The 27,412-nt window shown below is 41.1% G+C and overlaps 1 protein-coding gene across 1 annotated transcript in view; it reads right to left on the bottom strand.

Moving 5' to 3' along the window:
• Positions 1-12,579: 12,579 nt before the first annotated feature.
• Dse (dermatan sulfate epimerase) overlaps positions 12,580-27,412 on the bottom strand; it is a 58,965-nt gene continuing 44,132 nt past the window's right edge. Inside the window, 5 exon segments of the mRNA XM_052751357.1 lie at positions 12,580-15,150; positions 17,133-17,167; positions 17,170-17,342; positions 21,064-21,303; positions 23,971-24,224. Coding sequence (XP_052607317.1) covers positions 13,392-15,150; positions 17,133-17,167; positions 17,170-17,342; positions 21,064-21,303; positions 23,971-24,224 — 2,461 coding nt within the window. The 3' untranslated portion in view covers positions 12,580-13,391.

A 27,412-nucleotide genomic window follows, 5' to 3' on the forward strand; every position in this document is an offset into this window, starting at 1 on the left:
CATTCCGAAAGAGGTGGTGTGGGGCGGGTGCTTTTTTGGTCTTTTATGGTTTTGAGTCTGGGATAATTTTCATTGTTTAGGAGGGTTAGTTACAAGTTGTTGTTAAGGGTTAGGAAAAGGGCTAAGCAAAGGAGATTAGATTTAAGGTTCTTGTTTTAAAAAGACATATAGAAATGATAGAATAGAGGGTAGATTATTGAATCTACTTGGAAAAATAAAGAGAAGATATAGATATGAAATAGATAAAAAAGATAGATTATTGAATCTCCTTTTAAAAGACAATTACTAGTTTTAAATACTTTACATTGGATTGGATTTTTGTACATTATATACAAATTTTATATGTTGAGATTGATATTGTTAGAAAATGCTATATGTATATTTCTAATCTTGCTCAAGATATTGTACTTATACTGTTCATTTAACAATGTAATGCAATTTGCTGGTCCTTGAATGCTATTGTTACTATTAGGATATAAAGAAATGAAAGTTAGTAGTTAGACATTACAATTGAACTTGCAGTCATCTTAGGTATGTTTTCAAAATCGAGCAGATATATTTTAGATAGACAGGTCATCTTCAAACTCTTCAGTGATCTACAGAATATGGCATTTAAAATGTTTTTATAACTTAGAAACTTTTTCCTTTTTTTTTTAAGACTATGAGACATGTCGGCTCCTGGCAGTACCAATCTTCTTTAGAGAAGATATGGGCATTGAAGAAACTGCATATGGAGTTAACTTTCATTGTGGCAAAAGTTAGCCACTGGACAACAAAGTATCCTCAAATCAACTGCTGACAAACAGGACAAAATGGACAGACAGGACACGAAACAAAGGACTACCGAGTCTTGCCAAGATAAGTGTGGTTGTGGCTTTAACAAAAGGCATCTTCTGGTCTTTGCCATGGAGGAAATGGGAATGGGGAGTGGGTTGGGGAGGAAGGTGGGGGGGGGGAACAAGGGAATCAGTGGCTGATATGTAAAATTAAATTAAATTATAAAATAAAATTTAAAAAAAGGCATCCTCTGAGGCCAGGACAATATGGCACCATCCCTGAAGTGGCCTTTGCAATTCGGAAAAGGTATAGTGCCCTTTTCTTTAAAGACAGCTGAACTGGCAGTGGACTGATGGCTTCTGGTGTGCAGTGGAACAGCAGCTGAAACAGTTATTATTTATTATTTATTATTATTCTTGAAAAAGTAACTAAGCTGATGGAGTCTAACCTCTCAATGGTAGAATGGCATTTAATAAAAGAGTTGAAGCCACCCACAAGCTGAGAAGAAAAGGATGCGGAGAAGAACGGGATGCTGAGATGAAGCTACACACACAAGCCAAGAAGAATGGACAGCTGAATTAAAAAAAAATCAACAATTTCCAGAATTTAAAATCCTGAATCATGACAGGACACTCGTAGAACTCAGGTGTTTCTGGTACATGGACTGCTCTCACCAAATGTGAGGTCAAACTGTTGGCCTTGTGTACATCCTACTTCACAAATGAGTCTGTCAGATACACTAAGCCTATAGGCTGAAGATGATGCCCCAACACTGCAGAGAAACCTCAGGTGACTGTCCAGGCAGCTAGCTGTTTCTGTCAACTCACATGTTTTTTTTTTTTTGGAAGCTGCTTGTGTGCACTTCCTGTTTTTATTTTTTTTAGGTAATATTATTTCCTTCTTGGGTTTCTGAGGTAGTTGAAGGTTAGTTATAGTTATAGTTGAAGATTAGATAGTTATAGTTAGTTAAAGTTTAGATAGTTATAGTTTTCCTTGTTAAGAATTTCAGAAAAGAAGCTCACTAAAGAGTAAGTGTATAAATTTGAAAGACATTATAAGATAGTTCTGTTAGTAATATAAGTTAGGATAGAAAGTGAATCAGGTACATTTTGGACTTACCAAAATAGGATAGATAATGGAATTATTTTCTCTGAATATGTCAAATGCAAATGGACTAGACATTGTTTAGGTACTTATTGCTTTTATATATTGTATATAGTTATTGTACTTTTGTATATAGTTTTTCTTATATTAGTTATAACGTTTTTCCTTTTTTCTTTTTATTTTAGAATAGAAGGGGGAAATATGGTGATATTTTATTTGTGCTGAAGTGTGATTTTATTTGTATGTTAATAAATAAAGTTGCCTGGGGGTCAGAGCTAATAGCAAGCCATAGCAGAAGCTGGGTAGTGGTGGCACACACCTTTAATCTGATCACATGGCAGGCAGAGTCTGTGTGTTCAAGGACATAGCCATCTTGGAGACACATGCCTTTAATCTCAATACCAACCATAGAGACCTGGAGGTCTGTATAGACAGGCAGTGACGAGGAGGTCATGTGGTTGGGTTTACAACCAATGAGAAGGCAGAACGGAAAGTCAATAAAAAGACAGACACACAGGAAGTAGGTCTCTTTCTCAGTGGAAGGACGGCAGTGACAGCAGGTGGTAAGAAGGCGGTCTTGGTCTCAGCTCTTAGCTACTGCTCTCTGACCTCTGGGGCTTTTAACTCTGCATTTGGCTCTGTGTTTCTTATTTAATAAAACTGTTCAGAATTATATCTACACTCCAGGATATATAAAGAACTCAAGAAACTAGATATCAAAATACCTAACAGTCCAATTAAAAAAATGGGCTATAGAGCTTAAACAGAGAATTCTCAACAGAAGAAGCTGAAATGGCTGAAAGACATTTAAGGAATTGCTCAACATCCTTAGTCATCAGGGAAATGCAAATCAAAACGACTCTGAGATTCCATCTTACACCTGTCAGAATGGCTAAGATCAAAAACACTGAAGACAGCTTATGTTGGAGAGGATGTGGAGCAAGGAGGACACTCCTCCACTGCTGGTGGGAATGCAAACTTGTACAGCCACTGTGGAAATCAGTATGTTGATGTCTCAGAAAATTGGGAACCAATCTTCCTCAAGACCCAGCTATACCACTCTTAGGCATATAGTCAAGGAATGCTCAATCATACCACAAGGACACATGCTCAACTAAGTTCATAGAAGCATTATTTGTAATAGCCAGAACCTGGAAACAACCTAGATGTCCCTCAACTGAAGAATAGATAAAGAAAATGTGGCACATATACACAATGGAGTACTACTCAGCAGAGAAAAACAATGACATCATGAGATTTGCAGGCAAATGGATGGAACTAGAAAGTATCATTCTGAGTGAGGTAACCAAGACCCAGAAGGACAAACATGGTATGTACTCACTCATAAGTGGATACTAAATATAAAGCAAAAGATAACCAGACTGCAACCCACAGCTCCAGGGAGTAAGGTGGACCCTAGGAAAGGCGCATTGATCGACCAATGATGGAGAAATGGATGAGATATACATGAGCAAACTGGGGGAGGTTTGAACTGGAACAGGAACAGAGTGGGAGAGCAAGGAAAGAGATACCATGATAAATGAAGACATCATGGGAATAGGGAGAAGCAGAGTACTGGAGAGGTTCCCAGGAATCCGCAAGGATAACTCCACCATAGACTACTGGCAATGGTCAAGAGGGTGCTGAGCTGACCTAGTCTGGTGATCGGATGGCTGAATACCCTAACTGTCATCATAGAACCCTCATCCAGTGACTGAAGGAAGCAGAAATCCACAGCCGGGTCCTAGGCGGAGCTCCAGGAGTCCAATCAACAAGAGAGAGGAGGGATTATATGAGCAAGAGTTATCGAGACCATGACTGGAAGAAGTACAGAGACAACTAGTCAAACTAGTGGAAACGCATGAACTGTGGACCAATAGCTGAGGAGCCCCTGTGGGACTGGCCTAGACTCTCTGGATAAGTGAGACAGTTGTTTAGCTTGAACTGTTTAGTGAGCCCTCAGACAGTGTGATTGGGACTTGTTCCTAGTGCATGAGCTGGCTTTTTAGAACCTAGGGCCTATGGTAAGACACTTTGCACAGCCTTGGTGCAGGGAGGAGGGCCTTGGACCTGCCTCAACTGAATGTACCAGGCTCATGCTGACACCCCATGGGAGACCTTGCCTTGGAGGAGGCGGGAAAGGGGGGTAGGTTGGGGGGAATGCTGGGGGTGGGGTGGGAGGAGGGCAGACAGGGAAATCTGTGGTTGGTATGTAAAATGAATAGAAAATCTTCATTAAAAAGAAAAAGAAAAAAACTTAAGAAGGAACCAGAATTTTATGGGGGGCGGGGTGGGATGACTTCAAGAGCAGAGGATGGATAAGAAGGGACAGGGAGATGAATGGGATTGAGATGCATGGTGTGAAAGACACAAAGAATAAAGAAAAAGAAAGTTAAAAAAAGGAACCAGGAAAGACGATGGGAAATTAAAATAAAACACCCAAACTTGCAAGAAGTGGAAAAAATTCAATGAAAAGTTGTTTTTTTTTAATAGCAAATCAAAACAAAATTGTGGCTTCATTTTTCCCCTGTGTAATCCTATGTTTAACAAAACAAAGTGAGTGACAGACGCTTGGCTGTCTGCATAGCGTACTGACTGTGAAAGACGGCCGGCCTTTTTGTATCTCCGCACCTTCCATTAAAACCCAGCCAAGTCTTGTCTTCTTAGGAGCTAAGTAGACGGGTTTCACATGCAGTATTAGCCAGTTAAAAGCATTACATTTTTTACAATGATTCAACTCATGTCAACCACTAGAAAATCACAAACATTTATGACTTAAGGGCAACAGTTAGAGAATAAGAAGTATTAAATTAAGATATGAGACAGATCAGGATATCATTTTATGTTTATGAAGGTCAAAGCCTTTTTTTTTTTTAGTCTGAGTTTATGAGTCTCAGTTTGAATGCAAGATAGAACTAGGGGGAAAAAACCAGAAGTCTAATTTATGCTGACGGTATTTATTTCATTTATACTTCCCACAGGCTGTGCTTCTGCGTTCTAAACTCTGGCACATAATAGCAGTAACTTCCCATTGTGGAAATTCATTTAGAGTATCTTTAATAAAAACATGATCTACTTTGCCTAAAAAGTCGAATGTTGGGATTTACACCATTAAAAGTTTACAACGTTGTAGTGATGATTTCATATTTTCCACGTAACTATATGTAGCTCAATATTTTAAATAGTTATTATATGGTATTTTGTGCACTCCAGATAATTAAAATTCAAGTTTTGGAACTTAGTTTGAGATTCATACCATAGCCTGTGGTCATTGCTGGCTCTGTGTCTCTAAGCCTGGCTTCCCATTTGTGACAAGGGCCTGTAGGTCACAGTCTTGAGCCCTGCCAGCTCTTAGTAAGTTAGTGTTATTACCGTTGTCACTCAGAGTGCTTAACCATGATACAAATCTGGACTGAGCAAATGTTTTCTGAATTTTAATCTATTTTTATAAAAATAAGCCTAGCATAGGCACTCCTTATAAACTATTTTAAAAAGCAAACTTACTTTGCAGAATTATCAAATAATCCTTTATTCCCTTACTTCTTACTCTGGCATCTAAATTAATTTTTTAAAGTAAGAAACGACTTCTCAGTAGTGAGTTTACAAAGATCCTCTCATCAGGTAGAATATAAGGCCCTTAGACCCTGGAACAACAGAGCAATACCATTTAGCCACAGAGAAAACACACAGGAACTCATGTGCGACACCCTTCTTGCTATAGGCCTTTTCAGGAAATTTGTGAACTCATGCAGGTGTGGCTGGAAGCCCAGCTGTACAAGCCCTGCGACTGCCCACTTCTCCACACCCACAGTGAATTGACCTGTGTTCTCCAGGAGTCTGGGGCGCTGGCCAGGCATGCTCTCGGGATTGCACAAGTCTAGAACCCCGGAGGTATTGCCCAGGCAGCGCCTGACGTTTGGGAGCAGTGGGTGGATTGCCTGAGGTTTTCAACACCCTACACAGATCGAATGTTATTTCAGGTTGTGCTTTGGCATCTGGGCATTCTTGTCCATTCAGCATCATTCCCACACATGACACCCCATGGTAACCTCTGTCCTTCACGTGCACGTTGTCATGGAGATGGAGTTTCAGGGCTTCAGGGCTTGCAGTGTGGCTCAGAGATGATCATGTTGAGTCAGCTCCAGGATCTATTTGAACACTTTGTAGGGCCTCTCTGTGGCTAATTAACAATGCTCATTACAAGAAATTCAGCTCTTACTTGATTCAGCTGGTCTGACAAAAACATGGACTTTAAACAAGAGCTATGTCTTCCTGACTTCTGGAGACTGCAAAGCTCAAGACGAAAGAATAAGAAACTTGGGACCAGTGTGATGGCTCATAAGGGACTGTCAACTTTCCACTGTCAACTCTCATGGTGAAGGGACAAGAGACCTGTCTGGAGTATCTTGGATGAGACGGCTAATTTCTACACAAGGACAGACCCACCCTCATGACCTTGTCGTCTTCCCAAGGCCCCGTTCCCTAACCATGGCACTGAGGATTCATCTGCAACATGTGAATTTGGGTGTGAGGCACATATAGTTTATAACAAGTTTGATGCTAACGTCTTCTGGGACTGTGCTCTTTGATAACCCATGCACTCAGTCAGCCCTTCAGTCCATCAAGTCATTGGGCATAGATTGAATGAAAAGTGTAATGCAGGCCAGACACTGTGTAAGAACTACCATCCCTGCTCCGAGGGACTGCAGTCTCTTGTGGAAGAGAGACAGAAGAATGGCTACTATTTATCAGCTGATGAGATGGCTCAGAAACTTGAGTCGGATGCCTGGGGGCCACAGGGTGGAAGAGGAAATTCATTACCTTCCAGTTGTCTTCCCACCTACACACGTGGGTTCTTCATGGCGTGTTCATGCACATATACACATGTAGTTAATTATAAAAGAGATCTCTTTGAGTTTCCTACATGTGAGCCACACAATGGCGGTATTCAGCACTAGCATGAAATTAAGACTCCATAAATTTAATGATTTAAAAATTCTGTAAGAATTCTCAGTCAGGCTGTGGGGCGCTCACCTTTAATCCTAGTGATTGGGAGGCAGAGGCAGGCAGATCTCTGAGTTTGAGGCCAGCCTGGTCTTCAGAATAAGTTCCAGGACAGCCAGGGCAACACAGTAAAATCCTGTCTCGAAAAACCAAAAAAAGAAGAAGGAGGAGGAGGAGGAAGAAAAAGAAGAAGAAAGAAGAAGAAGGAAGAGGAGGAGGAGGAAGAAGAAGGAGGAGGAGGAGGCAAAAGAAGAAAGAAGAAGGAGGAAGAAGAGGAGGAGGAGGAGGAGGAGGAGGAGGAGGAGGAAGAAGAAGAAGAAGAAGAAGAAGAAGAAGAAGAAGAAGAAGAAGAAGAAGAAGAAGAAGAAGAAGAAAGAATGAATTCTCAAAAATCCCAATTAAAAAATTACATGAGTTCATGCTTCTGTCAGTAAGTGACATTCCTTGGAGAGTGAGGTGAAGGTGTTTAAACAGACAAAATGAAAGCTTTTCCTGGAAGCTCCTAATGCTGAACCAACAGTGGGGAGCCATAGATGGAAGGAGCAGAGATGAGTCAAAACATTCCCTGTTCACAAAAATGTACTTCTGATATCCCATCATCTATGTCTTCAGAAGAAAAAGAGAGTGCCCAAGCCTTTTCAAATTTTTTGTTCAGAAAATGATTCCTATAAGCCCAAACTATTGCTCATTGTTTCATCTGGAATGCATCAGGATTGACTGGAATGTTTTTAGAAGCTCTTGCATCAAGCCAATCTACCTTAATTCAAAACCTCAAGAGTCCATTCCAAATCATTAGCGCTCTCTTTGGACCTTACCACTGAAAGCTCAGAGACGTCCGGGACACCAGCCTCTAAAGGCATGCTGGGGAGTGGCACTCTTGTGGTCTGCTTTTCTCACCAGCCCCTCCTCCCTCCTTTCCTGTGGTTTTTGAAGATAGGATTTCTCTGTGTAACAGCCTTAGCTGTCATAGGACTCACTTTGTAGACCAGCTGGCCTCGAACTCACAGAGCACTATGCCTGGCCTCTTTCTGAAAAAAAAAAAAGGATTTATTTTTATTTTATGCATTTGGGTTTTGCTTGTATGTATGCATGTGTATTGCGTATGTACCTGATACCTACAGAGGCCAGACGAGGAAGCTGGATCTCTCAGAACTGGTGTTGAGACTCTTGTGAGTGAGCATTTCTCTGGCTGCTGGGAACCAAATCTGGGCCTGCTACAAGAGCACCAAGTGCTCTTAACCACTAAGCCATCTCTCAGCCCTTGTGCAGTTTCTTCTGAAAACTAACCTGGCCTACCTTTCCGGTATCTTTTCCCCTTCACTCTCCACTACCCACCCAACACTCCAGCCATGCCAATCTAAGTTTAATCCCTGGAGAAGGCAGCCTGGAAAAAAAAATGACAGGACAATCCGGGCAATTTCCTGGGGTTAAGGGATGGCCAGGTGTGTGAGGCATAAACACACAGGAAGCCATATTCTTGTATGACGGGCAGGTCTCAGACACTTACTTCAAGACTGACCTTGATTCATCCTTTGTCTGGTCAGCACTCCCACAAAATACACATGCTTTCAGCCAAACATTTGCCTGTGAGTTGTCAAAGAGCTAATTGTCTCCTACTTCGACTATGGAAATAATCTCTAATCCTCCCACTGGGTCCATCCACATTGAAGCCATAAGTGTCTCTCTGTAATGCCAAGTCTTGTCCTTGAAAGAGAAAATTCCTAAGTGTCTCCCCATTGCTTACAGTGAACTCCAGTTCGAGTGGGACCCTCTCCTAGAGTGTGAGTACGGACTATGGAGTTGTATGGTCTGAATGTCCCCTCCAAAACGCTTGTTGAATTGTTACTGCCATCATGATGGCCTTGAGGAGAATGAGCCTCCACAGGTAGGTTAGTTTATCAAAGACGAAGTGTGGCCCCCTTTTCTCAGTTTGCTCCATCTCTTTTCTCCATGTGCCAAGCTCTGGCCATGTCCTCTCACAACAACCAAGTCCTCATGGTGTGTGGCATCAGGATCTCTGATTTCCCAGCTGGCAGATGGCAAAGGACATGTACTGTTTAGAATTTGCTCCATCTATAGAATTATATTAAATTCAGCAGAAATCAGACTGAGATGTGGGGGCATATCAAAGCCACTTCAAGTCCTTAAAACAGGAGGGCGTGTGAAATCATCCTCCATATACAATTTTCATACCATAGAAATTCCTCCACGCTCTCTCAGTAATGGGTCTATACCATATCCCCCAGTTATGCTGAGACATCAAAAAGGTTAAGGAACCCTCGATACAGAATAAAGTCCAAGTTCCTTAGCAATGCTTTAAAAATCAATGTGTCCTCTCTATTCTCTGGTGTTGTAGAATGCTAGCCTCTGAGCATTACAGCTGTCATCTACATTATAACTACTGGGACTACTAACAAGAGACTTCGGCCTTAAGTCTCATAATCTACATGTTTTCTATCCTTGGGGTGAAACTCAGGGATATACCTCATAGCCGCACTCTAGGAGGGCGTGTATCATGTTCCCATCCACCTCCCTTATCCATTCTGCACCAATCAGGCCTTCTGTCTGTAACTGCAGCCATGTCAGTCTTGTTTTACAATTCTAAGTCAACACGTGGATTTACTTTAAAAATTATTATTAGTGTGTGTCCATGTATGCCTGTGATACATGCTCATCCTAAGCATTTCGAGGCCACCAGTTAACATCAGGCATTTTGTTCTATTGCCTTCCACCTGAGTTTTGATACAGGGTCTCTTTACTGGACCTGTAGTTCACCCTTTTGGTTAGACTAGGGGTGACTGGCAAACGCCAGGGATTCACCCATTCCTCCCTCCTCTGTGTGGGAGTTACAGACGCACAGGTCACTGGGCATAGCTTTTAAGAGTGCTTGGGCGCCCAATGACAGAGAAATGGAATGAGATCTACATGAACAGCCTGGACATGAGTGGGGGTAGTGAAAGGCGAGGGTCGAGGGAAAGAGCTTGGGGGAGCGGGAGATCCCAGCTGGATCAACAACAGAGAGGGAGAACAAGGAATAGGAGACCATGGTAAATGAAGACCACATGAGAATAGGAAGAAGCAAAGTGCTAGAGAGGCCCACAGAAATCCACAAAGATACCCACACAACGGACTGCTGGCAATGGTCGAGAGACAGCCCGAACTGACCTACTCTGGTGATGGGATGGCCAAACACCCTAATTGTCGTGCTAGAAACCTCATCCAACTACTGAGGGATCTGGGATGCAGAGATCCATGACTAGGCCCTGGGTGGATCTCTGGGAGTCCAATTAGCGAGAAAGAGGAGGGTTTATATGAGTGAGAATTGTTGAGACCAAGGTTGGATAAAGCACAGGGAAAAATAGCCAAATGAATGGAAACACATGAACTATGAACCAATGGCTGAGGGGTCCCCACTGGATCAGGCCCTCTGAATGGGTGAGACAGTTGATTGGCTTGATCTGTTTGGGAGGCATCCAGGCAGTGGGACCGGGTCCTGTGCTCATTGCATGAGTTGGCTGTTTGAAACCTGGGGCCTATGCAGGATTGCTTGGCTCGGTCTGGGAGGAGGGGACTGGACTGACCTGGACTGAGTCTACCAGGTTGATCTCAGTCTGTGGGGAAGGCTTTGCCCTGGATGAGATGGGAATGGGCGGGGGGGGGCTGGGGGGAAGGTGAGGGGGACTGGAGGGGGGAGAACAAGGGAATCCGTGGCTGATATGTAGAACTGAATTGTATTGCAAAATTAAAAAAAAAATATATAGAAAGGAAGTAACATTTTGGGGGGTTTTGAAACATTTTCCTCTGTTTGTCTGGATTTTAGACATATGTTGAATAAATAAAAAAAGAGCTTTTCTAAAACTAAAAAAAAAAAAAAAAGAGTGCTTGGGATTCAAACTCAGGTCCTTATGTGAACAGCAAGCACTTTACCCACCTGGCTCTTTCTCCAGCCTGTCAACTTTTTTTTTTTCTTGAGACAGTTCTCTTTATATAAACCTGGCTGTTCTGGAACTCACTATATAGACTAGACTAGCCTCGAACTCAGAGATCCACCTGCCTCTGCCTCCAGAGTGCTGGGATTAAAGGCATGCCCCCGCCACATCCAGTGACTTTAACAATTATATCCAAAGAATGTCTTCTCAGCATTACCATGGATGCTTAAAAGCTAATCAGCAACAAACACAGTAATAAATGTTGCATTCATCACACAGTCTAACTCTGTGCTAATGATGCTCATATTTTTTTGGAGGCTGGGACCCAAAGTCCTGCTTGGTCCTGAACAACAGCTCATAGACTAGCCACAAACTTGAAACATTTCTTTCACTGTGAGCAGCATTGAGACAGAGTCCATATTGACCACTCAGTTTCAAGTGGGCTCTGTCATTGCTTGGTTGAATTGCAGATACAAAGAGTTTCTTAGTTTGACCCAAATATACACTGTTCCTGATATAAAACATGTCTCATTATGAAGAGATCTGATTCATTTTTAGCACCATCATGTACTTGGTCACTTAAGAAATCATCCAAGAAATTCCTTTTAAAATGAAATGCCAAAGAATGCCACCATTCATCAGAAGAGGAAAACCCCAGAAGATGCAATATTAACATATTTTTAAAAGTTACATCAAAAGTGGGGGCATGTTCTGGTTAAATGGGGTCACGCAATGGGGATGGATGCATTGTCTAGCCCAAACCTAATTTATTATTAAGTTAAAAGGAAAGCTAGATTTGGCTTTCACTTGGACTTTCCATCTTTGTTACAAACCATGCCTGTGCTTTGGAGCTGAGGTCAGGTTTTCTTGGTAACCTCAAAGAGTAACCCCCCTCCCCGCACTGAATTCCCTTTCTATCATTTCCGACCATTCATCTTTTTGAATGAGAAAGAGCAGAAGAGAGGAATGTTGAATGAGGTTAAGAAAACGGAGAGTCTGTCACATAAAGCAAGTATAAATCCCAGTAAGAGCAACCATGAGGGACAAGCGGAAGCATTATCCTTCTGAAAACATTATTCTTTGAACAGTGTGTAATGACATCCTCCCTAGAGACGTCCCCGAGAGGGACAAACTGCTCCCTCAGAAGTTAGTTTCTCGGCTTTGAATATAAGAAAGGTAGCAATGGTAAAAGTCCAATTTAAGTTTTCCCTGTGTAAAATATTAAATTAGAACCACAAAAAGTTGCTCACAGGGGTTTCGCATCGATGCCGACTGATGTTTCGATGAACATAAAGGCCTAGGAACAGATGGAACTGCTATTGCGCTTAGCTCCATAAATCAGTGAGCTTGTCCTCATTCTGAGATGTATGCCTCGTACATTCCCCATTTTCAAGGGAGAAATATATCAGACTCAAATATAGTATATGTAAGATGATTTATGCTTTTGGTCCATTGTAACATTTTCATCTGCTCAAGCAGAAACTGTGGACTACATAACCAGCATTCTATGTGGCGGTTAGCTCCTGAGGACTTGAGGGCACGTAACTACAGAAACTTTTGTTTTACTTAGGTAACCAGAACTCAGATTCTGTGTTAAATGTTTAAAATATTAAATAGGAAAAATATAAACAGTGAAATTATGGTTTGCAAAAATCAAGGAAGTTTAATAAATGCATATCCAAATGAAGCCCTCTCTTGGAAGATTCTGGAAAATGAAAATGCACTTTGAATTTAGTGGAACACAGAAGAAGCACACCAGAGGGGGGAAATCATAATTATGATTGGTTTATTTAGCAAAATAAACTCGAAGAAAGCTTCCTAATACAGACATTAAGAATCGCACCAAAACTTTAGCCCCGTGTTCTTTGGTATTGAGATTCAGGATATAAAATAGTTTATTTTGAAAACTTCAGTTATTGGATCTACAAACATTTTACATAGAAGGGAAAGAGAATATGAAATTACCTGTTGTTATGTCAATGTATAAAGCCCCAAAAATCACATGCCTGAACTGACCAACATCAAAGAAATGTTCATTTGTACATATTTTCCATGAAAAAAACCTTTCAGTTCCTTTATGATTTTGTGCCATCATTTTATCATGTTATTTGAACAGCTTCCAGGTCCTATTTTAATAGTTCCCATCATTCATATTTTAAAAACCTGTATTGCTTGGAATTATGTGTCTCATTATGTTCCATAATACAGTTTCTGGAAGCTTCTAACAGCATTAAATTAATGATAGTAAAACCCAATTCTGTATAAATCATTATTGTTTATATTTAAGAGAAATATGACATAAAGAACAGGTGTTTTTGTCTCTGATAATAGGAACTGGTCATTCAGCAAAGCCCAGCACTCCCAGAAATATTAGGGGACAGCCAAGGCTATTCTTACATCTTAGATACATCCTTTGTGGGTCCAATGCAAAGTTCTGCTTTTTGTGTGTGACAACATCTTCCCTTAAATTTGTCCAAATAAATGTGTGTGTGTGTGTGTGGGGAATTATAACAAAGTGGGGGAATTTTTTTTTTTTGCATGAACTCTCACGATCATAAAATGCTCAAGGCTTCGGGGTTAGCATTGCGATTGAGAACAGGAGGAATACAACCACAATAAGACACAGCTATCTATTAGGAGGACTGCATAAAGACACCTCTGGCCATGGAGGCTCTGAGCCCTCTGGAAATAAGTCAGTTGCATCGCCAACATGACAAAGAAGATGGCAATGTTCAGAATCAGGAAGAGTCTGGTGTACGAGGCCGACAGCGACGGGGCTCTGTTGTGACTGGTCACCATCCGCATGTGTCCAAAGCCACCGTTCACGGAACCCCCACTTTTATGTTTTTCATATGTGACATCGGCAAAATCCAAAAGGTCTTTCATTTCCTCATCTTCATCTATGGGCAGTTCTTTCTGTGCCAAAATCTGAGCCTTCTGTCGAACCTTCTTCTCGTTGACTTCAATCTGTGCAAAAATATCAGGGACGGCATCCACAAACTTGTACCGCTTGCCCGCCCTCCGGCTTTTCTTCGACTTGCCTTGCTGCTGCCGCTGTTGTTGGGAGATGGCGAAAATCCTGTCAATGGCCTCCTCCGTCTGTCTCTTATCCGAGAACCTCAGCAGGCGCTCGGCAGTCTTCCTAAAGCTAGCTGTGTTCTGGACTCGCGACAGGATCTGCTTCTCGAGCAGCTGGAACACTGGCTTAAAATGCTGCAGACTGTGTTCCACAATAGCAGCGTAATCTTTCACTTCGGGGACAGTGGTGCTCTTGATGGCCGAACTCCGGTCAAACAGAATTTTCTGATGGTCTGCAATGACCTGGGCAAAGGCAGACTGCCCGGTGTTCTCACCTGTCCACAGGTAAGTTGCATAGGCATGTTCATTGGTAGCTACAAAAACATCTAGCCGCTGAGCGTCTCCATGGATACTGAAGCTCTGGACATCCACAGATGGCCCTATGAAGAGGTAAGCTGCCCTGGTGATGGGACTTCGCAGGTGCATGGTGACATTCACATAATTTGTCCCATTGTAGGGATAGCCCCGAGGATATGTCACCGAGGCAAAGGTTGCTTTTTCACTATAACCAGTATCATCCATCCAGTACATTTTGTAGAGACCATCCCGCTGCCGGATGAAAGCTCCATGGACCCCATCGACTACTGTCTCCTCAAAAGGCACATCCACATTGTGGAAGAAACTTGCTGCTGTCTCCAGAGGGCTCTCCTCTCCCAGGTGTATCTGGTCGACAAGGAGGAGAAGCTGTGGATGCAGGAGGATCAGATTCCGTTGAATGTTCTTCAGGTTGAGCAGGGGGTTGTAAGCTCCTATGCCTTCTCCCCGGATGAAAACAACCCCATTTTTCTCCTCTGCTGCGACTACTCTCCCCTGACAGCTGGCTGCCAAGTCATGCTTGTATTTTGACCATTTTGATGAGCAGTCTTCCGTGACCTGACCCTCCCAGGGAGAAAAGCAGCTCTTGGACACAGCTGGAGAAAACATCAGAACGTTGTTGAAGAAGGTGTACTTTGGCCCATAGAGGGCCTCGGTAATGAAAGGCACCCCATTGGGGGCGAACGTGAAAGAGTTTTGGTCAGGATGTTCATGTCCTGCATTAAAATTTCTCCACCCTTTGATCCAATCTTTATATTTGTTTCGGTGGACAATGTCATATATTGCACGCCCCCCAAGTTTTCCTGACTTGAAGGAGAGGAAAGATCTATTAATTTCTGCAGGTAGTGCACTTCCGTAAGTCACAACACCCCAGTCTTCAAAATAATGCAATGTTGGGGTGCCAAAATCCGGAGGTGGAACTGATTTCAAGCTGGCATCATACCTGAGGGGATGAAGTTTTTAAAAATTAAGTGGTTGTCTGATGGAAGTAAAAAGAACTCACTAGAATTATGATGCCACAAGGTAATGTGGTTGCAAAACATAATCTACAAATGCCACCCAGAGAAGGGCAGCGTATCAAGGACATGTCACAAAACATTCACAGATCAGCACACACAAGGTGAGCACTGGGGACTTCAAGGGAACAGCACGCTGAGTAACCTGTGATCCTGGGTAACCTGTGATCCTGAGCTGGAAATGGACACAATTTCTGCCACTACCTCGACTTGGATCTTCTTCACTTGGCAATTTCAGAGTTGCCATCCCAAGTGCTAGGGCTCATAGATTTTAAAATTTCATCAAAATTCTGTCAAAAGGCTCCTATTCTAGAGAACTTCCCATTAGGCTGTGGATTGTAACATCCTGGACCTGCACCAAAGATCTGCTCTACTGGAGCCTGTGTTCAGTCTGGAATCTGTGCCTCTCACAGACTATTTTCTTCTCAAACTGTAAAACAAGGTAGAACTTCACAGTGGAGACACAACTTACGGTGAATAGCATACCAAAAAGTATAAATTGGTCAAATTACAAGAAACTGATATTGGCACATTTAAAACTGTGGCTAACCGCTGAGCCCAAAACCAAAGGTGTTGCTTTGTTTTAATTTGAAGATGATGCTATACTTCTGAGATAAGAAATGCCTTATTTTTATTTAGGCTTAATGATCATTAATGGAATATGATACTTAATACAAAAAATGCTGCAGTTGTTAAGCACATAGATGATTATTTTTGATGAGCTAGGACAAGATAAGATCACGTGATCTGCTGCTCAAGGATGAGGAGGTGAACTCATTACTAGCTCATACATACTTTTGTCCAGTGAACAAGTCACCTGTGGTTGAGTTGAACTTACTGGTCTTTGGTTTTCTCCATTTCTGGAGTCTCTGTGTTAGGACATCAGAAATCCTCTCTGTGCTGAGGTCTGTACAATAGTTGCTTAATTAAGGTAACTTAACAAATATACATAAAGATGAATGACAATCTTCTCAACTCTTGGTGGGTTTGAATAGTCTTTCGAAGGTAGATTTAAACTTTAGATGTAGCATCAATCTAACTCCTACAGCTAGTTTTCTAGAACTCTCTTGGTTGCCTTTTTATGGGTAAGTGAAAATACAACCATATAATTACTGCATAACCCTGAAAGGACCAAAGGCATATTGGCATATAATATCTTTAATTCCTCTGTGAAAGGAGTTTCACAATGTCGGTCAAATGACAGGTTACTGCTTTAATAATTTTTCTCCCTGTTTAAACATTATGGGGAAAAAGGAATAGCATCAAGAAAATTCTACAGAAAGCTGATTTGGGGGCTAAATGCAAATTTCAATAGCTTTGAAAAACTCAACCATTAACTGTCATCTTGATTTTAACTTATTTGATGCCAACATACTTGGCAACACTTAAAAAAAGAATGAGGCCCAAGCTTCTTCTAGGCTTAAAAGATTACAGCAAAAAGAATTACATGGTCTTTTTAGTATCAAAGTGAAGCTGTCAAACCCTGGGAACGCTTCTGAATAGCTGTGAAAATTGGGAACAGCCATGTCGTTAGAGGATTATAATGCTCGATTTGCCAAAACAAAACAAGCTATTTTACTACTTTTTCTGGGGAGTGTGATCATCAGATTAATCTGGTCAAATTCATTTAAAAAATGAATGACATAAACTCTAAGCAAAGCAGGTTCGTCTATGAAATGTCCAAGTTTAAGACATCTCTAGTTTACGAAACCCAAGAATGCAAATGGAATTAGATCATCAACATGAAGAACTGTTTCTAACAGAGGTTTAGACGTTGATAAGAGTTGAATTAAAGGTATACCTACTTATTTGAAGTGGTTTTTGTTTATTTGTTTGTTTTATAGAAAAACATAGCACATAGCATGAGCCTGGGTACATTTCATTGGAAAGCCACCTCAACATGTCCTACCAGAGAAATTCTGTGTGTAGAGTGCACCAGCGCTGCTGCCTTTGGATGGTGTTCCTGGACCTTCTACCACACGGTTCTTTCTGATTTGGTCGGCTAGCCAGTTTCCACTGCCGTTACGCATGACAAATTTATCCAGGAACACTAATTGGCTTTCTGGACCATAAAACCAGTTGTAGTTTGAGTCTGCAATGGCCACAGTTCTTTGAAACCCTGCAGAAAGAAGTTCGAAAAGATTGAGTTCAAAACTGTATGTTCCTATAAAGGTCCAGACAGTGATCAGCAAGCCTGTTTTAAAATTACAGTTACTAGTATGTCTTAGATAAAAGTAAACAAAACTGTGCTGCTTGTATCCTCTGCCTTACCAATTTACCATAACTGTCCTGAAAGTCTTCTACTGTGTGCAAGCTTGGATCTGTTATGCAACAAGCTGCTGTTGTTGGTAACAGATGTGGCACACCTCTTAGTATGTACACACTGCCCCTTCTGCACTCTTTAATATCCGTGCTATGAATGATGAGGCTTGCATCTAGGACAGACACCACCTTCTGTAGGTGTGGTCTTGAAGGTGGAATGGCACTAGACTTTTCTGCAGCTCAACTTGCATTCTAGGCCAAAATAAGAAAACAGGGTACTTCAATTTAATAGACTTTAAAGTCAAACTTATTTTGCCTATAATGGTGAAGACAAAAACTGAAATCCCACTAAAGCTTCTGCTAATACACACTGCTGGAATTTAAAGGAGAAAGCAAAAAAAATGCAAGGATTATGAAGACGGGTATCATTACTGGAGTTAGGAAAGAAAATCAAAGCAAATTCAGATATCATTAAGGAAGAAAACCTTGTGCCAGACAAGAATAATCATTAATATAATATCAATAACAGCAAAGAAAGACACACACATACACACACACACACACACACACACACACACACACACACAGAGAGAGAGAGAGAGAGAGAGAGAGAGAGAGAGAGAGAGAGAGAGAGAGAGAGAGAGAGAGAGAATGGAGTTGAAGATAGACTGAAAGAATAAAATAAAAACATAATCTCGGGATTGGGGATCTAGCTCAGTGGTAGAGCGCTTGCCTAGCCCTGGGTTCAGTCCTTAGCTCCAGGAAACAAACAAACAAACAAACAAACAAACAAACAAACAAACACAATCTCTTCTTAAATGATACCATGAATGTATTTATAGCTAATAATTTGATTTCCAATAGCCTTATAAGTAATTTTCTAATATAATATTATAAAATATTGGTATGTCAAAACTCATACTATAAGTTCCTTAAACTCAGAGGACATATTCCTCTTTAAATCTCAAATCTCCTATTATAATGCCAGGCTTAGAGATGTTTGCTAATTTTGTTGCATTAATAAGCACAAATAGCTAAGTCCCTTCTTACTGTCTTTTCCAGCTTAGAAAATGACCACACACATGCTTGCAGCAGCCCGAAGTCCTGAGTGGGGCTTGCTGTTAGATCTCATCTTAAATTACACACACTGGGAGCTCCTCAAGGTCCTCTACTCTAGATAATCCTTGATTATCAAGAAGAACTACAAAATACACTTCTTTTCTAGGTCTTAAAAGAGGCAACAGAGTCCTCAGGGTACCTCTAAACCAAATCTTTAAATGGCTATTTGCTATGCAGCTGCATCTTTTATCTTCGTGTGTGCATATTCAGTGTCAATGCAGATGTGCACATGACATGGTGTGGAGGTCAGAGGACAATCTCGGGTGTCAGTTCTCACCTCCCACCCTGCTTGAGGCAGGATCTCTTGCTGTTCACCACTGTGTATACCAGGCTAGTTGGTCCACAACTTTCCAAAGCATTATCTCGTCTCTACCTCCCATTTCCCCACGTGAGAGTTGAAATAACAGATGCCTACTACTGGGTCTGGCTTTCCATGAGTTCCAGGAATTCAGTTCAAACTCAGGTCCTCAGACCTGCATGACAAGCATTTTTACCTCGAGTCACCTCCTTGGTGCATTGGTTTATGGATGAATAAAGGAGAGTCTGTCTAGTTTATAGGCACACACGCAGGGCAAAAAGATTTAAATATTGGATTCTTTGTTGTATTTTAGGATCACTGTCTTAGTTTTATTTCCTGTTGCTGTGATAAAGTTCCCTGACAAAAGGAACTTAATGGAGAAAGGGTTTATTAGAACACAGTTTCTGGTTATACCCTATTGCTTGAAAAAGGCAGCAGGAACTCAAAACAGCTAGTCACATCTCATTCATAGTAAGGAGCAGGGAGCAGTGAATTGATGCATGTGTACTAGTGCTCAGCTACCTTCTCACGTAGTTCAGAGTCCCCTTCCTAGGGGATGGTGCCACCTACAGGGAGCAAATAATGCAATCAAGACAAACTCCCGTAGACATTCCCACACACCATCCTAATTTAGATAATCCTTCACCGAGACTCCCTTACCATTGTATCAAGCTGACAATTACAACTAACTGCTATGGTTTACATATGAAATGTCCACAGTAGGGCTGGAGAGATGGCTCAGAGGTTAAGAGCACTGACTGCTCTTCCAGAGGTCCTGAGTTCAATTCCCAGCAACCACAAGGTGGCTCACAACCATCTGTAATGAGATCTGTGCCCTCTTCTGGCCTGCAGGCATACATGCAGGCAGAACACAGTATATATAACAAATATATTTAAAAAAAAAAAAAAAGAAATGTCCACAGTAGGTTCATGTGTTTGAACACCCAGTCTCCAGCTGGTATCAGTGTTTGGAACAGTTATGGAACCCTTAGAAGGTGGAGTCTTGCTGGAAGAAGTATGATACTGAGGACAAGCTTTGAGGTTTTATAGGCTGGCCCAGTTTCCTGCTCTCTCTCTCTGGTTCCTGTACGCAGATGCAATGCGACCAGCCAGAGTCCCCCTCCCACTTCCATGCCTTCCCATCCTGTTTCAACATCTTTTCTGCCATTGATCCCTCTGGGAAGACTATAAGCCCAAATAATTATTATTTATAATTATGAATTATCAGCCCAAATCATCTTCTTTTGTAAGCTGCTTTTTGTCAGGGTTTTGGGTTGTTTGTTTATTTGGGTTTTTTTTTGGTTTGTTTTTTGTTTTTGTCGTACGACAGAAAAGAAACCATAAGAATCACCAAAAATTCTATTTCTCAAGGGAAAAAAATTTACTCTGATGAAAATTTATCTCCAAAATTTTCTGATCTTAGTCCTGTTTTAGAAATCAGGAGAATTTATAAAGATGTCTTGGAAATGAATAAGTTACCAAACCAATGGCATAGCAGTATGTAACTAAAGTTTTATAGTATTTTTTTTCGTTTTGTTCTTTATATTCTATGGAACTTATTTCAATACAATATTTAATCAGATATGTCCATCATGGTATCTCACTGTGGTTTTATTACTTTTTTCTTTAGAGGTGTTAGGGATTGATTAAAATCTGGGTCTTATGTTTGTGTAGCCAGCATTCTACCACTGGACTACACCTCAGCTCAGTAAAACACTCAAAGAAAGTACTAAGCTTCAAATACAAAAAATGTATATATGATCTGCTATTCATTTCAAATATGTATAATTTGAATGAAAAAACTTAAAACCAAAATCTGCAATAGGCTTAAGCATGGATCGCAGAAAAAAGAACTTAAGTACAATCATTAATGATTGTATCTTGCTCAGATTCATGAAAATGAGTTAATGGCTATGGAGTTTAAATACTGTAGATCTAATTATATTTGATCCATTATGTTCCAACCTTCATAGCACTGAAACTGCGAATCTTTATGCTAGCTCCCAAAATGTCTGATTGGTATGTAGCTCTTAAATTTTTCTTGGATGAAAAAGAAACTTTCCTCCCAGTAGACAACACCTCCCTGCCAGCTCATTTCTTTGCCTATTCTAGCTCATAGTCACAGTCAAAAATGGTGTCATGGCTTCCCTCTTCACCATACCTGGCAAGATGGTCCTATACATAAAGGCGAAGTGTTGCTTCAGCCACGGATGGCCAAAGTGGTTGATGTCAAAGTGCCTCTGGACGAGAAACATGTACTGGAACAGCGATCTGGTGGTGTAGCTGCCGTAAGCAACCCCTTCATAGAGGGAGCCATCCGTCACCTCTCGCAGCAAGACCAGAGACTTCTCCATGATGGTCAGAACTTGCTTGGTCCACAAGTAGGCCTCTTGAAGGTACCCTGAAGGATGAAAATAATGACGAGGGGCTGAAACAGAACATGGATAAAAACATGGCCAAACTCTGCAAGCTTTCTGAGCAGTTTACATTATTACAAATCACATTTTGTAATGTTCTCAATTTGTCAACATGATAAACTACATTCTGTTCTAGTCTGTAGTAAGTCCGTGATACCTTAGGCTAAGAAAATTTTGAATACAGGCCACTTACTAACTTACTAATTAAGTAAACAAATTCTTTAGTGCGGATCAAATAACTTTCCAATGTTTATCAAACTAAAGTCACACACACACACACACACACACACACACACACACACACACACACACCCCACACACACAGTGACAACTTATATTTAACTCTGGTATAAGTTTTTCTAAAAACTTCTTGAAAATTTTTTTTTGGAAGTTCATCACTTTCCAAAACTTTCAACATTTGTAATAACCTGAAAAAAATACTATAAATGCTAAAGATACTTTTCTCAATTTGTCCCATCACAGAAGATGACTCCTGTCCTTCTGCACTTTCCAATTCCACAGAATGATCAGGTGAAATCTAATACTGAAACAAATCAGCTGGGAATCCCGAGGTGGTCACGGGCAAGCTGCATGATCGTGTTCAAGTATTCTTTCCCACGACCTCATTGTTTGATTTTTCCATTGAAAAAACCTTTCCACACAATCTTTGGATGGAGAAACGTGGGAATTCTTGCACTTAGGTAACAGTAACTCCTCATGTTACAATCTACACAGCACTGAACAGAACCTCACTTAATCTTTTCAACAATCCAGTTATTCCTTATTGTCCCCAAACCACAGAAAAGTTGGCTTATTTGAGACCTTGGGTACATGACTCAAAATGAACAGAACTCTGGTCTGAACCTAGGGCTTGAAGCCTTGAAGCTTGAAACCTTACCTGTTTTGGTGGCTCATTTTAAAAACACACAATGACAGGGTAAGGTTGAGCTTCTGATAGGGGTGGAGCCTGTGACTTACAAGCATGTGTGTCAGGGCTGTATGACCACACTACCATGGGGTGCTAGGCAATGGGCTAGCTGGTAGGGTCAGCAATGACCCAGGTCCTGGTGTCCATGGACCAAACTCAGGTCCAAGGCTAAGCCATGTCCCTCAGGACCCAAAGACCATCCTACTCTCACACTTTGTTACAGAGGTGACAGTTAATTGTAGTCTGGCTCTTGCTACCACCCAGCTCCAGCTTTCCAGCAGTCCTCCTACCCTTTCTCAGCATCAGTACTTAAAACTCCAGTCACTTCTCTTCCCTGTGTCCTTGTCCTCCATCTCCGGCCAGAGAGCAACATGACTGATAAACCACTAAAGAAGCCCGGCTATCTTTCTATAGATATCACAGAACCTGGCTTGTTCTATTTATTCTTTCAATAGCTGTCTCTCCAGACAGTGTCTACCAAAATACTCTGCAGACTGGAAAACCAGCCAGTCAGTACAAGACTCAAGTTGTCAGTGGGAGCTTTTCCTGAGACTTAATTAAAAGCGATGGCTGGCTGACAAAAATAGAGAACGCTGGGTATGGCAAATTCTTCTTGGATAACATTATAATGTTAATTAATTAATTCTTTTTCTCATTTTTCCCCTTCTTTCTCCTTTTCTTTTTGGGACTGAACCTAGAGGCTTGCACATGCTAAGAAGACCCTACCACTAAGCTACATTACCAGCCACATAAAATGCTACTTATAGGCAATATAAATAGGCCTTAAGTTATTCTAGATTTCCAAGCTCCAATGAGATTTTCAGTATTCTAATAATTTACTATGATCATAGAGCTGACTTCCTTAAATAAAGTCTTAGTCACAGATTTCCACAGGGGTTGTAACTAAATTAGAGTTACAAGAACAACGTGGGCAATCATGTTATGGATTAACGCAAAGTACCTACTCAGACCACGTAAACAGCTTCCAACTCTCACCTGAATGATCGAGACTAGGTGTTCTGACAGGTTCTTTGTGTGTGTGTGTGTGTGTGTGTGTGTGTGTGTGTGTGTGTGTGTGTGTGTGTGTGACAGTTGTATCTGGTTCGTGCTCGTACATGCTAGGAGTATGCATTTTAAATTTAAAACCTGCTAGGCTTTTAAAACTTCTATTTAGTCTATGTTGACCATCTTCTACTGTCCGAAGTCCCTAGAAGAATGAGTGTTCATCACCAATCCTGTGCTGCAGGGGTGTGGTCTGGGACAGTTATTGGCCAGTAGTAGAAAACCTGCAGATTGGGGCTGGAGAGATGGCTCAGAGGTTAAGAGCACTGGCTGCTCTTCCAGAGGTCCGGAGTTCAATTCCCAACAACAACATGGTGGCTCACAATTATCTGTAATGAGATCTGGTGCCCTCTTCTGGTGTGCTGGTGTATATGCAGACAGAACACTGTATATATAATAAATAAATAAATCTTTAAAAAAAGAAAGAAAGAAAAAAAGAAATAGAAACCTTGCAGGCTAATATCACTAGCTGAAATTTAAAAAGTTATGTGTCTTAGTTACCCAAGAGATGCCCTGGATACTCCTTCATCTGAGGGATTAATTAGGATCCAAGTATAGACATGTACCTAAGAAGAGTCAGGAAGACAATCATGCTTCCATCATGGGGCTCTGACTGACAGGAGCTTGTGCAAGGCTGCCTGTGTTAGAATCTCGCACTCACCTTGGTTCATCAGAACGAGGCTACCTGTGAGTAAGGCCATGCAGTTGGTGGGCTGATGGTTGTGGAGGTACTGGAACCCCCATCCTCTCCTGTACGAAGTTTCATACATATAGCTGGAGGCGTTGGCAATCACTTCTAGAAACGTCTCCTGCTGTGTCTTGCTCAGGTAGTTGTATAAGAAGTCATATGCAGTGGCAAAACCTACCAGGGAGTGGGCGAGTGGGACTTCATCCCAAGGAGCATCTTTTACTAACCTGTAAAGAAAAACAATCCACGACTGAGTGCGGGCCTCACCACTTTTTCATTATTCTTCACAAAGTGTACAAATGAAAAGATAAACCAAGGGGTCTGAGGACACATAACAGACCTGAGACTCCAGCACAAAGCCCATCTCATGTGAGGACGACGGAGTTAATATTTCTCTCTCCTCCCGGGCTTCAGGCTACCCCAAGAGTTTTAAGATTTTTTTTTTCTACTTTAGATTTTCCATTCTTGATGAGAGGTGGAAGAAAAAAAATTAAGGCATATAAAGAACAGAATATGTAAAGGCAAGCAAGCTCAGTGCTCACTCCTCCTTTCTGCATGCTGTCTTTAGGGTTGCCTTGTGAACACAGCTGAACACATCATGTCCCGCAGCTGGTCAGCATGAAGTGTGGTGGCCTACAACATCGCGGTCTGGACAGAACTGCAAGGTCAACACCATGAAGGGAGACGTGGCTAAACACTAATGAGGCTGACTTGGAGATGAGAAGACGTGATCTTGGTGAGGCCTTACCTGTCAGGAGTTCAATGCTCCTCTGTCATGAAGTTCTACCCACCTTGCTTTTCTGATTACTCTGTGTGTGTGTGTGTGTGTGTGTGTGTGTGTGTGTCTGTCTGTCCGTCCAATAGTAGAATTTTAGGTCTTAAAGGGGTCTTTTCTCTGTTCCATTCACAATTGGATCCCCAAACACAGAATAGTGCGGGGCACAAAACAGATGACTCTCAATAAATAGTTTTGGAAAGAAAGGAAAAATGAAGGAATTGATGTATAAAATCAGGCTACACTGCTTATAACAATTATATGGTCTTTTTGAAACCAGGCATTTGGCAGGATCTCTTTGTATTTATAATAATCTCACCATTCCAATTAGAGGTCTTGGTACCCCAGCCTGGTACTGAAAAGACAAAGACTAGTGAGTTTCTTATTCATTTGGTCACATTAAAAAATGATGCCCTTCTGTGGCATTTCAGCTTGCCGGCATTGCCATGCTTGTAAACAGATTCCTGCTTCTAGAAACAAAACAAAAGGTGAGGCTGTGCTATTGTCTGGGAGCTGGGAGCAAGTGACAGACAGGCTGACAGGCCATGTTGTTTGCTACCCAGCTCTGTGGCACTGCCCCAGGTAACGATGCATGTATAAATAGCAGTGCCACAATGGTGCTGACGTCAGTTGTTTGCTATCAACCGTCAAGTCCTTACACACCTGTGTAAACGATGATTTTTATCGTTACACACAGAGCATGGGATATAATTCCTAACCTTTGTAAAATACTGCAATGCTAATTTCCTTCATATTTTCTAGGTCCTGGACGTTCAGTTTGCTCCTTTCAAACAGTTTCCAACTCAACAGAGCATGTCAATAGATAGTTTATGGCACCTTCTGGCTCACCCTGCATCATTTTCAAAGCTGGCCTGTAATAGCTGCATGTCCAGAAGTTTATCTAAATCCTACCCCTAACAGTCTTATTCAGCCTCAGCTACAGAGAACAGTAATAAAACTGTACTTTTATGATCATGGAAACTAAAAGAAATTTGTTCTCAGCCCATGAATGAAGCAAGAAAAAAAAACCTCTTATTCAATATGATCTGGGCAGTGGTTAATCAATTTACTAAAAAATCTAATTAAGTGGGGAATCATTAAGAAAATAAGCAGCCGGGCGGTGGTGGCGCACGCCTTTAATCCCAGCACTTGGGAGGCAGAGCCAGGCGGATCTCTGTGAGTTCGAGGCCAGCCTGGGCTACCAAGTGAGTTCCAGGAAAAGGGGCAAAGCTACACAGAGAAACCCTGTCTCGAAAAACCAAAAAAAAAAAAAAAAGAAAATAAGCATTTATAAATTTTCTTTCACCTTAGAACAATGGTCCTTAACCTTCCTAATGCTGTGACCCTTTAATATAGTTCCTCATGTTGTGGTGACCCCCAACCAGAAAATTATTTTTTGTTGCTACTTCAAAACTGTAATTTTGCTACTTTAATAAATTGTGAATATCTGATATAGGACCACTAAAGGGATCATGACCCACAGGTTGAGAACCACTGCCTTAAACTATACATAAATATATATATGTATATATACACATTCACCAATCTTCTGAGGTGCGTTAAAGCCTATTATTTGAATACAAATGTCCAGATAGAGTTGACTGCTCCTTCCTGCAAAGCACACACAGGCCACCACACAATTTCCAGCTTTGCTTTCTTTACACCACAGGGAAAAATTAAAGATTTTGTGAAGGAATGCAGACTCCTTCCAGATTTCAAAGTTTTCCCATATCATTTCAAACTCTCAGCTACACTAAATAATGAGAGCAATGCTTTTAGAGTAAGTTTTCCCAGTTGGTTTTAGAAACATTAACTCTTTCCTTCAGCTCACATTTCAGCTATTGTCAAATGTTTAATACTATCGAACGTCGTTAGGGGTGTCCATGACACTTCAGTAGCCAGCTACAAAAAGCAGCCAGTTAGTGCTGGCTCAGCACACCAAACACTCTCCTGACGAAATCAGGAAGAACACAGCAGATTCCTTTTTATATTGCACAGTTAAATGTGTCAGACTGTTAAAAAAAAATACCAATAAATACCCAAAATAACAGCAGCATGATACTACACCACCACTCATGGACAAAAATCTCATTATCATGGTCTGTGGATTTCACACTGCCACTAATGTTTATGCAACCAACATAGTTTCAGTGTAGAAACGAAGATGAGTACCCATAAACATCTGAAGAGATTACTCAAATACTTTCAAGCACACATCAGTGAAGCATCATTTTCCTCACGCACGTCATCTGAGAAAGCAGACATGCAAGGTTTGTAAGAATGTAAGACCAGCACCTCCCTTTTCACAAAGTACTTACTGTTTTTATTTATTTTTTCCCCTAAAAACCTTTATTAATACCACTGGAGCTCAATGGTGGAATGCTTTCCTGGCATGTGTGAACCCTGGGTTCAAGAAAAAGAAAGGAAGAAAAAAGGCACAAGTATCTTTCCAAAATGTAACAGCCTAATAAGACCAATTTTTTATTATAACAATTCTATATGTGTAGACCACTATACTATTGTAAATGCTTTCTGAATTACATATCATGTACATTAGACAGCAGCAGACAATCCATGAAGTTTGCATTGCTTCAAATTTGACAAATTACTTGATTAAACACCAATAAAAAGAAGTCTGAC

Source organism: Peromyscus californicus, unplaced genomic scaffold, assembly GCF_007827085.1.
Source record: "Peromyscus californicus insignis strain IS unplaced genomic scaffold, ASM782708v3 Scaffold_22__1_contigs__length_63687245, whole genome shotgun sequence".
Classification (NCBI taxonomy): Eukaryota; Metazoa; Chordata; class Mammalia; order Rodentia; family Cricetidae; genus Peromyscus; species Peromyscus californicus.